General features: G+C 37.2%; 2 protein-coding genes and 2 long non-coding RNA genes across 4 annotated transcripts; 3 read left to right on the top strand and 1 right to left on the bottom strand.

Moving 5' to 3' along the window:
• Positions 1 to 1,640: 1,640 nt before the first annotated feature.
• LOC141587812 (F-box/kelch-repeat protein At3g23880-like) lies at positions 1,641 to 2,777 on the bottom strand. The gene has a single exon (XM_074409280.1). The coding sequence runs from the start codon at positions 2,775 to 2,777 to the stop codon at positions 1,641 to 1,643; it is 1,137 nt and encodes a 378-aa protein (XP_074265381.1).
• Positions 2,778 to 3,806: 1,029 nt separating this feature from the next.
• LOC141658657 (uncharacterized) lies at positions 3,807 to 5,809 on the top strand. The gene is made up of 2 exons (XR_012549335.1): positions 3,807 to 4,049; positions 4,217 to 5,809. It is a non-coding gene; the product is annotated as an uncharacterized LOC141658657 (long non-coding RNA).
• A 5,326-nt stretch (positions 5,810 to 11,135) lies between these two features.
• LOC141587813 (uncharacterized) lies at positions 11,136 to 11,707 on the top strand. The gene is made up of 2 exons (XM_074409281.1): positions 11,136 to 11,375; positions 11,477 to 11,707. Exons 1-2 carry the CDS (start codon positions 11,136 to 11,138, stop codon positions 11,705 to 11,707), a joined length of 471 nt encoding a protein of 156 aa, XP_074265382.1.
• A 635-nt stretch (positions 11,708 to 12,342) lies between these two features.
• LOC141658658 (uncharacterized) lies at positions 12,343 to 14,162 on the top strand. Its single transcript, XR_012549336.1, has 2 exons — positions 12,343 to 12,912; positions 13,896 to 14,162. It is a non-coding gene; the product is annotated as an uncharacterized LOC141658658 (long non-coding RNA).
• Positions 14,163 to 14,597: the final 435 nt, after the last annotated feature.

Below are 14,597 nucleotides of genomic sequence, written 5' to 3' on the forward strand. Positions count from 1 at the left end.
ATTTGATCCAGCAATGATTAAATTATGGTTGTTATTCGAAAGAAGGAGATTTGTTGCATCATTGAGTTGATTATGCAGAGTAGATATTATTATTTTCCTTGACCAACTGAAAAACAAACAGGTATTAATGAACAAATTTTAAAAACTATCAGTCCAAGTATCATATATATAAACTTCATATTGGTTTTATTTTCCTAAAAAAAAGTATTTTATTAATCAAACACTCTTTTATTCTTATGTCAATATTATGTTAACGGGAATTATTTGTTGGTCATGCGACATACATAAAATCTTAGACATGAACGATGTACTATATGTCTATATTCCATTTTATTGTGAGATTTATCACACATTATTTTAATATCAGTGCAACGCACGGGCAAGAAAACTAGTAAATAACAAAACCGAGTCGCTTACCCGCTTATTGAAGTTATAATTAGAACTAGGGTCGAAATCGGAAAAAAAAATCTGAATATATGGATATCCATATATATGACCCAACTTTCTTGACCCATCCCACGACGAACCCGAGTGACCCAATTTTCATCTCCGGTTTTTTATGTGAGATGTCAAAATGTAAGGGGTTGTTTGGTTGATCAAGGAACTTAATTTTCCTAGGAAAGTATTTGGTTGCTCATGTAGGAATTAAATTCCACATGAACGACCAATGGGGAATTAGGTAAGCAACTTCCCACATCATGTAGGCATTGGAAGTTTCTTGTAATTCCTACATTTTCCAAAAATTTATGGCAACCAAATAATTTATGGCAAACAAACAACTCATGTTTTTCTAAATCATGGGATTTTCCAATGCCTATGTTTTCTAGGTGGCAACCAAGCGACCTCTAAGTAGTTGGGGTTTGGGGATTATTTTTGGCAATCAAATTGTGTGAATTGTTGTTTATTTAAGAAAAAAGGAATATGAATTGTTAGTTAGCCGTGAAAATGATGAATATAGAGGGCGATGAAGAACAGTCGTTGTATGAAGTCTTTAAGATTCTGGGTGAAGAAGGCGGAGGTTGTGAATAAAGAAGACGAAGGTGTTAAATTGTCTTCAGGCCGTCACTTTTAACTTTAAAAATTGGTCTTCCACTGCATAACTTTACACTGGAAGAAACTAAAAAAAGAAAGAATGGCATAAAAAGACAGTAGAATATTTGTTAGCTAAGTCGATAAAGTGACTGAAACAAGCATGGTGCTCGCAGCGTTGAAATTTACCCTACCCGAATTATTCATCAGCTACAAGATGGAGGACATTCAAGGCAAAACACAAAATGACAATGATTGAAATGTTGGAAACGTACTACAATGAACAGAATTGAATGCTGGAAATTACAATCAAACTAGTTCGATCGCGATTAAAATGTTAATCTAAACCTCCATCACCAGCGATACTTTAAATTAGTGTCCTAATTTTCTAGCCAAATCGAAACAAACAAAACCCACTGTCATAAAAAGAGCTGCACCCCAAAAAAAGGATTTGCATACGCAGATAATAGAATGTTTGTTAGCTTAGTTGATAAAGAAATCAGGGGTGGTGCTCATTATCTGGGTTCAAAACACGTGACTCCCTTCACAGTACATAAGAGAAACCAAACAGTAATCAAATAACATATGAGAAAAGGAGTAGCATTTGTTATTCATGGGAAAGATGTCAAATCCTCAGCCCCGTATCCTTTGCACAACACCAAGCTCTCTAAATACGTGTCCAAATCAGAGTAACTGCTCATTTGTCTACCAAGCTTCCGAAAGTGTTCATAATAAAACACTGGTGTCTCCGTGGGTTCGTCGAAGAATTCACAATAATCCCAACTTAAAGGTCCAGAAAACCATCGACTCCATGCCCCCGTTTTGTTCTCTTGCTCCATCACCCATAAGGGCGCAGTTACATCAAGAGGATTAAAAACCGCAAGTGACTCCCCAAGACGAAGCATAAATCCCGAATTTTTCTCCAAAGCAAATGGGAGTTCCAAATAGGTGAATTTTTCCAAATCAAAGTCAAGAGAAATGAGATGAGTTGATTCATAGTAGCTATCAATATCAGGGTTATTTGGGTCATTTCCAATCCAGTATGCTGCCCCTTGAAAGATCAATGCATTTGATGCCGTTGTTTGATAAGAATTATACGGAAACATACAAGTGAAGTACCAACAACTTATATTCAGGTCATGATTATTTCTCAGCCTCCATTTTTTATCATTAAGCGTATAAACTGCAACCCACGTATTTCTAACTGGCTTCTTCGTGCTTGATTCGTCTTTTTCGAATGATATGGCAATGATTTTGTAATCCTTACTATCATTCGCGTATCCAAATAGATACACAACATGGTGGGACCAATTATAAGAAAGCGGACAAGAGGGAATCGCCAATGATTTTCTAATACTAGGGTTCCATAGTCTCAATTGGTACGAGGAATAATACATTAAAAGCAGCCCATTACACTTTCCGAAAAGAGAATAATCTTTACTACTTTTGAAAATTTGAGCAGATTTTCCAAGTCTGTTACTCTGACGAACTGTCAGTAAGCATCCTTCGTCACCACCGAGTCCCAACCTCTCAAAAGCTAATAATTTTTTGCTGTCAATATTACTTTTGCAGAGTTTATAATGCATGGAAACGAAATCAGGGTGATCAATGATGGAGCACCAATATTTACAAACACACCTGAATCTAACCAGTGTTTTCACCGGCAAAGGTGCGAATATCAGAGTTAATAATTCAGGTGGGATGTATTTTGATTTCAACAATGTTATCGTCTTCTTAGTTTTCTCCATAAGATAGTGATGATGATTGATGAGCCGGGTGAAACAATAGTTTTCTAATGAACAACTAGGTTAAATTTAGTAAAATTATTATATGAGGCGTCTAGGAGTACAATGACAAAATTACTGTCTCCCTTGAATTTGGGCCAAAGAAAGAGAATATCAAATGCAGGTTAGAACTGGATGCGGGCCGTGTCACCATGAATTTTTTAGCCCACGAACACAGTGGCTAGCGTGTTTATGGCCACGCCTTGGTAAATTTTGGAAAATATATAGCTCGGTTTGTTAGTGGAAAGGATTGTGTGGGCCATTTGTTTACCATTTTCATTTTAAAGTGTCTCATTCGTTTATTTACCTTTTATTTCAGGCATGGCTTTAATGAGTTATTTGATCATCCAATCTCATTACTTATCCTTAAAAGTAAACAAATGACCAGGTGGTGGGTATAAGTTTCTTTGTTTTTGGAATTTTTTGGATAATGGTGGGTATAAGTTTCTTTGTTTTTGGAATTTTTTGGATAATTAAGGTTATTTGATAAATTAATTAAATTTTTGAGTGTGGTTTCAAATTATTTAGGAGTTGGGACCACTCTTGCCAAATGATAAAGGGTGCACAAATTCTCATTGAAGACATGACATATCCGTCACAAGCTGTAGACGGATACCATTTTACCTCACAATGTACCCACTTTTTCTCTCTCTGCAACACTATTCATGTGGTCCCCTTTCTCCACTAACCCATTTTGTTACCATTTTATCTCACAAAATATCCGTCACAAATGGTAACCCGTCACAAGGGAGACCAATTGTAAAGGGTGAAGCCACTGGTTTAGTTAGAGGCTTTGCTCTTTCTCCATTTCCAAATGTTACAGTTATTTTTCATGTTTTGAAATAAGGTAAAATCGTTACTTTAAGTAGTGGCTTTGTCAAAAAATAAGAAAAAAAAAAAATTCAGTAGGTCCCTCACCTCCAAAATGTAAAAGGTCTCCCAATAGCACTATTGAAAAAACGTCTCTCCAAAATTTTTGTGAACCCAAAATCCCCAAATAGTTTGATACCAACTCCAAATCTCCAATTAATTTATCAAATAACCTTATTTACCCAAAAAAAAATTTGCTTTAACTTCCATACTTCCCCTTCCTTTCTTTTCTTTTCTTTTCTTTTTTTCCACTGCCTATCACGACTACCACCACAATCCCACGCCTGCAGCCTCCCTCCCCACCACTCCGGCCGCCGTCTTCCTGCACCCTGCCGCCGCCGCCGGCCGTTCTATCCCTAATTTGGTGTAAGTTATTCAACCTTCAATTCTTCAAACCCTAATTCCCTCTTCCCAATTCTATTTTAGATTAATAGTTTGAATTTCTATTTAATGTCTATTATGTGATTTTGTGTTCTGAATTTTGGTTACTAGTTTAATTGACATCCGTAATTGAGTAATTGTTTAAATTCTAGATTTCAATACGGAATACTTCTATGGAACCGAAAAGATGATACTCAGCACGTATGATCATACTTGTACTCCGTAGCAATTAGTTGATTGGAAAAAGATATATATAGAGAGAGAGAGAGAGGCGGATACGATTCAATTGGAGATAAACCTCCTTTCGTTCCACGATGTCTGCCAACGTTAGATGCTGAAGAATATGAAGAACTGAAGAAAGAAAGCAAAATCATCACCTTCAGAATCCAACTACTTACCACCCGAAATTTGGACACATATTTTATCATTGTTGCCGGCTAAAACTCTATTAATATGCAGGTGCGTATGTAAATTCTGGTGTTCTATTATTGACAACCCCGATTTCATTCACTTGCATCTTCAACTTTCCCAAATCAATCATGGGAATAATCAGTTATTGCAAATCGTCGAGGGTCTGAGTAACTATCATCATAAAGAGTGGTGGTTCACTCTTCTACACTCTGAAACTCTTCAAAGTATTGTTCGTATATTTTTGGAATCTGGTTTGTACTCGTATCTTATTTTAGGTAGCTGTAACGGGTTGCTTTTACTACTACAATATGATATATATCATTCCAATGAAGAATTTATATTGTGGAACCCTGGTATTTGAAAATCATTGCTACTTCCTACTTGCCCACTTCCCACTTCCCAACTCTATACTCGTTAGTACGTATTTGTTAGGGTACGCCTCTGATAGTAAAGATTATAAAGTGGTTGTATTCTCGTCATTTGAAAATACTCGGGGAAATCTGCAATTTGCAGTTTACACACTCCGTGATCAACTATGGACTGTCAGAAATATGGACATTACTATTACTAGTACTAGTATGTTTGAGTATTTTTCACTGTTAATTGATGTATTCTTTCGAGGAGGGGCATACTGGCTCGCAAATAATGATAATCAAGGGAGTGGATTATTAACTCATCTTGGTTCCTTTGACTTCGATAAGGAAAGAATCGCCTTTTTGGAACTGCCAATTAGTTTGGATAAAACAAGCTCCTTCAAGTTTCTGTTTCTTCTTGGGAAGTCGCTAGCGGTTTTCACTATTTCTAAGGTAAGTACCAGCATATGGGTGCTAGAACAGGACAACATAAAGCGGCCTTGGACACTATGGTTTTCGGGGAAATCATGTCGGAATGGTTATGAATTATTCGAGTTGTGCTATAGTAAAAAAGAAAAGGTGTTCTTTTTTGAGAGAGATGGCGGCTATTTTGTCTGTACGAATAACACTTACTCCGTATAATATAGCTACAGGCAAAGTGCAGGTGTTAAATAATTATAAGAGCTCTTATTCACAACTAGAAAGGTATTCGGAGAGCTTGGTGTTGTCCAAAGGATATGGAGTTCCGAAACATGTGCAGCAAATTAGGTGGCATTGAGACAGAGGTCTGTTATGCAAAACAATTGTTGCAGGTCTGTTATTTTTAGCATATGGTTAGGTTTAATCTAGAGTATGCACACATTACGAGTTTACACCTATGAGTCGAACGGAGAATATGAAACCCAAGTGTTGTTTGTTAACTTTCCTGTTATTTTATTTGCCAGTGTTACTTGTAATTGTTAGTAGCATGTTTTTTTAACAGCGATTGTGTATGAAGTATGAACTACTCCCGTCATCTTAAACATTTGTGTATATTTGATTAAAGTATCCCTCCCAAGGAATAAACAAGCCAAACAGATTATTAACAAGTAGGTACTTGAAGGGTGGAATGCGATGCAATCGAAGACATTATTGCAGCTACGGTGCAGTATGGTACAATAAAGATTAGATGTTTGGGCAAATGTCCTACTTTAAAACACAATTTTATATTTGCTAAACATTTACTCCCTCTGTCCCAGTCATTTGTTGTCCTTTTCCATTTTAGAGTGTCTCAGTCATTTGTTGTCCTTTCTATTTTAAGAATAAATTTGATGAGTAATTTGATCATTCTCATTCAATTTGTTCCACTTGTCATTTAGTTATTGGCCTTTTCCTCATTCCTTAGTGTTTGTGCCAAAACGAAAGGACAACAATTGACCGGGACGGAGGGAGTATTTACTACTATTAATAAATAATTATTTTTATATATAAAAGAATCGTTTAATAATGTGAGACGGTCTTACATAATAACTATTGATAAGAAATCTTAATCGTCGTCACACAACTCACCAAAAACTCTATTTATTTACGCCCAAGTCTCCAACTGAGTATCGTATGGTACAGGGACACGGCCCACATTTATCCATCTTAATTACATCTCTATAAGAGAGACTTAATTGAAGTAAAACTTATATCCTATAAAACGATTTTATAATAAGTTATAGAAAGATTATTTATCAATTGAAAGGAAAAAAACTCGCAAGTCCTAAAATTTAAGGAATAACAAAACCACTTAACTGAACAAAAAGTGAGAATTTCCCTTGGTTCGGAGTGGAACAAGCCCCTAGACAGTGACATCTTCGACATTCAGACATATCTCTAGCATGGAGTAATTCATTTGCAATGGTTTTGTTTGGCAAGTCTCCTTTCGTCCTATAAATTTTGTTCTCATCGCTTAAAACATGTTAGGAGAATATTACGGTATATCAATATAGTATATCGTAATGTTCTCCTAACAAAACATAAGTTAGTCAGTGACAAGAAACAGCAGCACATAACAAGAGCAATAAATAGAGATAGACCTATCTTTGAATATGTTATTTACCCCAGCGAATTGGTGAAGTCGTCATATCCTCAACACCATATCCTTTGCACAACACCAAGCTTTCATAATACAACACCAAGCTCTCTCCATACGGTTCCAATGTTCTGTAAGGATTCATAGTCTTTTGAAGCGACTCCGCTACGCCCGTAGCAATATTATAGGAGATCTTCGCATAAATAAGATAACCACTATCACCATCGCCATCAACATCACAATATAACACCCTTTTTGTTCTTGATCCTTCATAGTAGAACAAATCAAAAGCTAAAGCACTCGAACCTGAAAACCATAAAGTCCACTCCCTCTTTCCGCTCTCCTGTTTCAACACCCATACTTTGAGACGTTCACAGGAAATGCAAAAATACGCTAATGACTCCCCATGAAGAAATAGAAACCTTAAAGTTATTATATCTTCATCCAACGCAGGTGCCAGTTCCAAAAAGGTGAAACTTTCCGTATCAAAATCAAGAGAAATAAGATGAGTTGGTTTATTATCTTGATTACTAATACTATCCTTGCATGGAGCCCATCCAAGCCAATGAGCTCCGCCATCACAGAAATAATAAGGCCCGTACAAATGATTAGGAGACAAACCGTCATCACGATCCCTGACAATCCATTGTTGATCATTTAGTGTGAAAACTGCAAGACGCATCTCTGGAAGAGTTACACCTCGAATAACCATAAATGAGATTGCAATGACTTTAAAGTCCTTACTCTGAGACGCAAATCCAAGTACATAGGTATTGTTGTAGTCGTCCTGTTGAAAAAGAGGGCAATGCGGAAGTAGCAGTGATTTTCTAATACTAGGATTATTGGAAATATTAATTCAATTAGTGGTCTTAGTGGGTTTACCACTTCTTAGTGGGTTTACCACAATGGTCTTAGTGGGTTTACCACTTCTTAGTGGGTTTACCACAATGGTCTTAGTGGGTTTACCACTTGTTAGTGGGTTTACCACAATGGTCTTAGTGGGTTTACCACTTGTTAGTGGCCTTAGGAAATGGTCTTAGTGGGCATTTTCTTAGACTACAATATGATGTTTGTTGCACTAGTTTGTTGCTATATAAGCCTTGTAATTTCATTAGAATCAAAGCAAGTAATTTTCTTCCTTCCTCATATTTGTTTTTCACATAAAACTCACAAAATTCACAACAAATTGGTATCAAGAGCTCTAGGTTTCATATCCTAGGACTTGTCATGGCTTCCAATGGAGCAAGCTCAAATGGTTACTCTCAATTGCCAATATTTAAGGGTGTCAACTATCAATTCTGGGAATTGAAGATGAAGACTCTGTTCAGATCACAAGAGCTTTGGGAACTGGTTGAAAATGGGTTTGAAGATACCAAACCAACAGAACCAGATGCAGCTCTTAAGGAGAAGAGAAAGAAAGATGCCAAGGCTTTGTTTATCATTCAGCAAGCCTTGGAGGAGGAGTTCTTTTCTCGGATTGCTTCTGCTACTACATCAAAGGAGGCCTGGGATATTCTGAAATCAGAATATCTAGGTGACAAGAAAGTAATCAAGGTGAGATTACAAACTTTAAGGAGAGAGTTTGAGACTTCTCTCATGAGTGACAAAGAGTCTGCACAAGACTATTTGTCCAGGGTATCAAGAGTAGTGCAGTGAGATGAGGGCATATGGAGAGAAAATATCGGATGAGCGGAGTTGTTGGGAAGGTGTTAAGGAGCCTGACAAAGAAGTATGACTACATTGTGACTGCCATTGAGGAATCAAATGATTTAGAGAAATATTCATTTGATGACTTGATGGGCTCACTGTTAGCTCATGAAGAAAGAGTCAACAGATCTTCAGAGAAGAAGGAGGAGCAGGCATTTGTCTCCAAGGGTGAGTCTTCCAAGGACAGATCAAACAGGTCTGGAAGAGGTAGAGGAAGGGGAGGTTTCAGAGGAAGAGGACGTGGCAAGACATCGGCCGGTCATCGAAACTCAAGCTAAGGACACTCCAAAGGGTCCTATGAAGTGTTACTACTGTAACAAGCCAGGTCATAAGGAGGTGAACTGCTGGCAGAAGGAGAAGGATCAGAACACTGATCAAAAAGTGAATATTGCTGAAACAGAAGAAAAGCTTTTTCTGACAAGCAATGGGGCACAAGAGACTGCAGGGAATGTCTGGTATATTGACAATGGTTGCTCTAATCACATGTCAAGTACCAAGTCTTTGTTCAAAGACTTGGATGAATCCAGGATAAGCAAAGTAAGACTTGGGGATGATAAGCAGTTAAGTGTGGAAGGTGTTGGGACTGTTGCAGTCAAAACTGAGCAAGGTAATATTAAATTACTTCATCATGTGCAGTATGTACCTCAATTGGCCTATAATTTGTTAAGTGTTGGTCAATTGCTTGAGTCTGGTTTTTCACTATCATTTGATAATAATTCTTGTGAAATTAAGGATAAAAAATCAAATGAGATAGTGGCCATGACATCAATGGGAAGGAATAAAATGTTTTCCCTTGATTTAGTCAAGTCGATGGGTAGAGCATTGACAGTAAAGGAGGATGATAAGGCCAGACTGTGGCATCTTAGGTATGGCCACCTTAATGTTCAAAGTTTGAAACTTTTGAGTAGGAAAGGATTAGTGGATGGTTTGCCTGGGATTGGTGAACTTGGAATTTGTGAGGGATGCATTTATGGAAAACAGTCTAGAGACTCATTTCCAACTGGAAAGGCATGGAGGGCTAGTGAATGTTTAGAATTGGTGCATGCTGATCTTTGTGGCCCTATGCAGACAGAGTCATTAGGAGGAAGTAAATATTTTTTATTATTTACCGATGACTGCATAGGATGAGTTGGGTATACTTTCTGCAGTCCAAGTCCGAGTCATTTGAATATTTCAAAAAATTCAAGGTTATGGTAGAAACTCAGAGTGGTAAAAAATTGAAGTGTCCGAGGACCGACGGGGGAGGTGAGTTTACTTCCAAAGATTTCACAATTTTTTGTGAAAATCAGGGTGTAAATAGAGAATTGATCGCTCCATATACTCCCGAGCAAAATGGTGTTGCAGAGAGGAAGAATAGAAGCGTGGTTGAGATGGCAAGAAGTATGCTAAGGGGAAGAAGTTTACCAAATGATTTATGGGGTGAGGCGGTGTCAATCGCAGTATATATCTTGAACATCTCACCATCTAGGGCTGTTCAAGATAGAATACCTTATGAGATTTGGAAGGGAAGAAGGCCAAATGTGGAACATCTCAGAGTGTTTGGGTGCATAGCATATTCCCTAGTGAATTTAAGGTCAAAGCTTGATGAAAAGTCAGTAAAATGCATATTTATTGGCTATGCTACTCGATCAAAGGCATACAGGTTATATAATCCTGTAAATGGAAATGTAATAATCAGCAGAAATGTTATTTTTGCTGAAAATGAAGTCTGGGATTGGTCACAGCAGGTGATAATCAAAAGGTATTTACATTTGAGTCCGAGTCTAAACCACAAGCGGGAAGAAAATCAAAATGTGAATCGGGAGTTGGATGCAATACCAGCTACACCACCAGAAACAAATGAAACATCAGAAGACTCATCTTCTTCTGATGAGTCACCTCCAAGGAAGATGAGATCCATGGAAGAAATTTATGAAACATGTGGGTTTGCTCTAGTCACTGCAGAGCCAATCCACTTTGTTGATCTTTGCAAAACAAGTTGAGTGGCGCTTGCTATGGAAGAAGAAATAAAGTCTATTCAAAAGAATAAGACTTGGGAACTGGTTGACCTACCAGTTGGCAAAAATGTTATTGGGTTGAAATGGGTTTTCAGGACCAAATTCAACACGAGATGGGAGTATCTGAAGCATAAAGCCGGACTAGTGGCCAAAGGGTATGCTCAATTGGAGGGGATTGATTTTGAGGAGACTTTCTCACCAGTGGCAAGATTTGAGACAGTTAGAGTCATTTTAGCTATGGCTGCTCAACTCAAACTGACAGTCTATCAGTTTGATGTTAAATCAGCCTTTACGAATGGAGAATGCGGGAAGAGGTCTATGTGGAACAGCCACTGGGTTTTGTCAAAAGGAAAGAAGAGGGAAAGGTTTACAGGCTGCAGAAGGCTCTATATGGACTTAAGCAAGCTCCAGAGCCTGGCACAGCAGATTAGATGCATTCTTTGCAAAGAGTGGCTTTGATGAAGTGAAAATGAGCCAACTTTGTATACCAAAAGAACATCTAATCTTTGGGTTTTGGTGGTATGTGTGTATGTAGATGACATAATTTATGTCAGTTCATCTCAAGAAATCTTTGAATGAATTGAGAAAGGCTATGATGAAAGAGTTTGAGATGACAGATCTAGGAAAGCTGCAATATTTTCTTGGATTAGAGGTGAATCGGATCAAGAAGGTATCTCGTGTCTCGGAGGAAGTATGCAAAAGATTTATCAAGAAATTGATTGGAGGATTCGAAATTGCAATCACACCAATGAATGCAAATGAGAAGTGCAGAGGGAAGATGGCACTGGTAGTGCGGATGAGAAACTTGATTCAGAGCATTGTGGGTGGTCTGAACTACCTCACTCACACCAGACCGGACATTGCATACGGTGTTAGTGTGGTCTCTAGGTTTTCGCACGTCCAACAAAGCAAAGATCTAGGAGTTGCAAAGAGGATTTTAAGGTACATTGCAGGAGAGAGAAGGGAATCGGGTATGAAACCTCAAGATTCGATCTGGTTGGATTCACAGATAAGGATTGGGCGGGAAGTCTTGATGACGAGAAAGAGTACATCGGGTCTGTGTTCATGTTAGGGTCTCAGTGCTATTACATGGAGTTCAAAGAAGCAGGACACGAGTAGCATTGTCATCTAGTGAGGCGAGTATGTGGCGGCGGTGCGGTACTGGGAGGCAAGCAATGGCCGAGAAAGTTCTTGTCGATTTGGAGAATGAACAAAGTAAGGCTACTTTGTGATATGGTGTGATAACAAGTCGCTATTGCTATGACTAAGAATCCCGCATATCATGCCAGGACCAAACACATTGAGGTTCAAAGATCATTTTATCGAGGCTTAGTCGGTGAAGGAAAAATTGAGTTAAAGTTCGTGGCACCAATGAACAGAATGCGATTTGTTTACCAAAAGTTTATTCCAAGCCAAGCATCGAATTTCATGGAGAAAATTGGAGTTTGCAGTATTTGAATTAAGGGGAGGTATTGGAAATATTAATTCAATTAGTGGTCTTAGTGGGTTTACCACTTCTTAGTGGGTTTACCACAATGGTCTTAGTGGGTTTACCACTTCTTAGTGGGTTTACCACAATGGTCTTAGTGGGTTTACCACTTGTTAGTGGGTTTACCACAATGGTCTTAGTGGGTTTACCACTTGTTAGTGGCCTTAGGAAATGGTCTTAGTGGGCATTTTCTTAGACTACAATATGATGTTTGTTGCACTAGTTTGTTGCTATATAAGCCTTGTAATTTCATTAGAATCAAAGCAAGTAATTTTCTTCCTTCCTCATATTTGTTTTTCACATAAAACTCACAAAATTCACAACAAGGATTACATATTCTCATTCCTCCGCCATCACAGAAATCGAGGCTTATTAAAATCAAAGAATTACAACTTCCATGAAGAACGTAGCGTTCACAACTATTGAAAATATCACCAGTTTTACGGAAAGTGTCAGCCTTACGAAGTGTCAGCACACATCCATTTACTCCACCATGTGCTAAATACTCGAGCTCTAATAATTCAATCGAATTTAAGTTTTTGTTTTTGTTTATGTTGTTACACCGTTTAGAATGCATGTTCACAAAATAAGGGTCGTCGATAATAGCACACCAACATTTACAGACGCACCTGAATCTTAATAGGGTTTTTGCCGATAAGTTTGCAAGAATTCGGGTCAACACTTGAGGGGGTATGTATACGTTTGAAGATGGTTTCCTGGTCTCCATCTTGGTCTTCTTGCTCTTTCTGTTATCGAACTGATCTATCGATATGAACGTCCGTTCAGAGAGGTTTGGGCAAATGAACGCCACTAGGAATTTGGAGAACTTTCTTAGGTATTTTGGTACAATCTTACGTTCTAAATATGACGTTGGACGCGTTCTAAATAGGAATTCGTGTGTTTGTTTTGTTTTGTACTCGTTCCTTTATGTTTGGGCTAATCCCGCTACTTTTTTGGCACTTTAAATACAGCTCTTAGGGCTGTATTTATCATTTTCCATTAACGGTATATTTTAAGGAGTAGTTTTAAATAAAGACTCTAATACTAGTCTATTCCTAAATATATTTCACATTGTCTAAAATACGAAAAGAATTACAGTACTATATTTTAAAAACTAAAATGTAATGATATTAATAATTTAATCATATTTATTGTTTAAATTTTTAATAACGTTCACATTTTTTATATAAAATAAAATTTTATGAATATATTTAAATAATTTGTGTGCATATAAAATTGTTGAAACTTCAAGTAGGATTACTGATTGGATCATTAGTTTCCTCTGTATATTTATATATACACATTTAACATAAATTTTTAAAGTGGGTTTATTTGAAAGTATTTATTGAAAACAAATCCATATAATACAGGCTTCTATTTATTGTTGCTAAATTGCTCTGCGGCTTTGCACTAAAATCCTTTAATGAACCATTGAACCCCACTTTAATAATATACAAGATACAAATACAAGAAAAAATTAACTCGATCAACAGCTTTACTACGCTAATTAAATTTTGTTTTTATGTTTTTACATAAAAATGTTGAATGATTCAGCGACTTTTCTTAAAAGATATTGAACAATTTAGCGGCTGTCATTGGACCCATTTTAAGTAATAACTTTCAATGGATCAACATTTTGATTATTTCTTTATTATATTGAGCATTGCTTTGGAAAAAAAAAAAAAAAACTTCCAATATAAAGGAGGTGAACTATTTTTATTGTTTTAATTAGGTGGATTTGGCAATGATGCAACTATAAATTATATTGTCTAGCTAGTAATGGATCATTCTGACCTTCTGACTTCAAATTTGAAACAGCCAGGTAAGGATGTTTTTATCCGGTGGCTGCAGTGGCTGTAGCGATGGAGTGGGTGACATCAAAGAGAACCCTGGCCCTTCAATTCAGGAGCGGGTGGAGTACTTCGTGATGCAGACGAGTGGGCGACTGACTGTGTTTCATCAATCGCGAATGTATGCAACAGTTCTTGTAAATCAGAGTCTTGTTTCATAGTATTGCAAGTTATGATTTACGAGTAGACGACTGGCTGTGTTTTCTATTAGTCCTTTATTCAAAGTTACAATATCCTAATTTCCGAGTTGGTAAAGTTTCCCTTACCTGTTAGACAACAATAGGACATAAGAAAAATGCGCATTTGCAAGCTGGAAAACACTCAGATTACAATATCCATTGAATGTGACATTCAAACTGTAAACAAAATTACAAAATGAAACTTCACTAATCCATGTTCTGTAATTTCCATGCATGTCAATCATAGTTCATAACAATGAGCAGAAGGGAGTAATATCGACTACATTCACATCTCGAACAAGGGGCCATAAGCATAAGCATGATAAACCTATCTTTTGTTGGTGATTTAAGAGTAATTACCGGTTCATTTGGCGTAATTAAGATTGGTTCATAGATGGGTAATTTCTAAATAATGTAATGCGAGTTCGGGAAGTACGGAGTGTACACTCGCTTAATTATTTACGGGATTACGGTATAGTTTTCGGTTCGAA

This window comes from Silene latifolia, chromosome 6 (genome assembly GCF_048544455.1).
Source record: "Silene latifolia isolate original U9 population chromosome 6, ASM4854445v1, whole genome shotgun sequence".
Lineage (NCBI taxonomy): Eukaryota > Viridiplantae > Streptophyta > Magnoliopsida > Caryophyllales > Caryophyllaceae > Silene > Silene latifolia.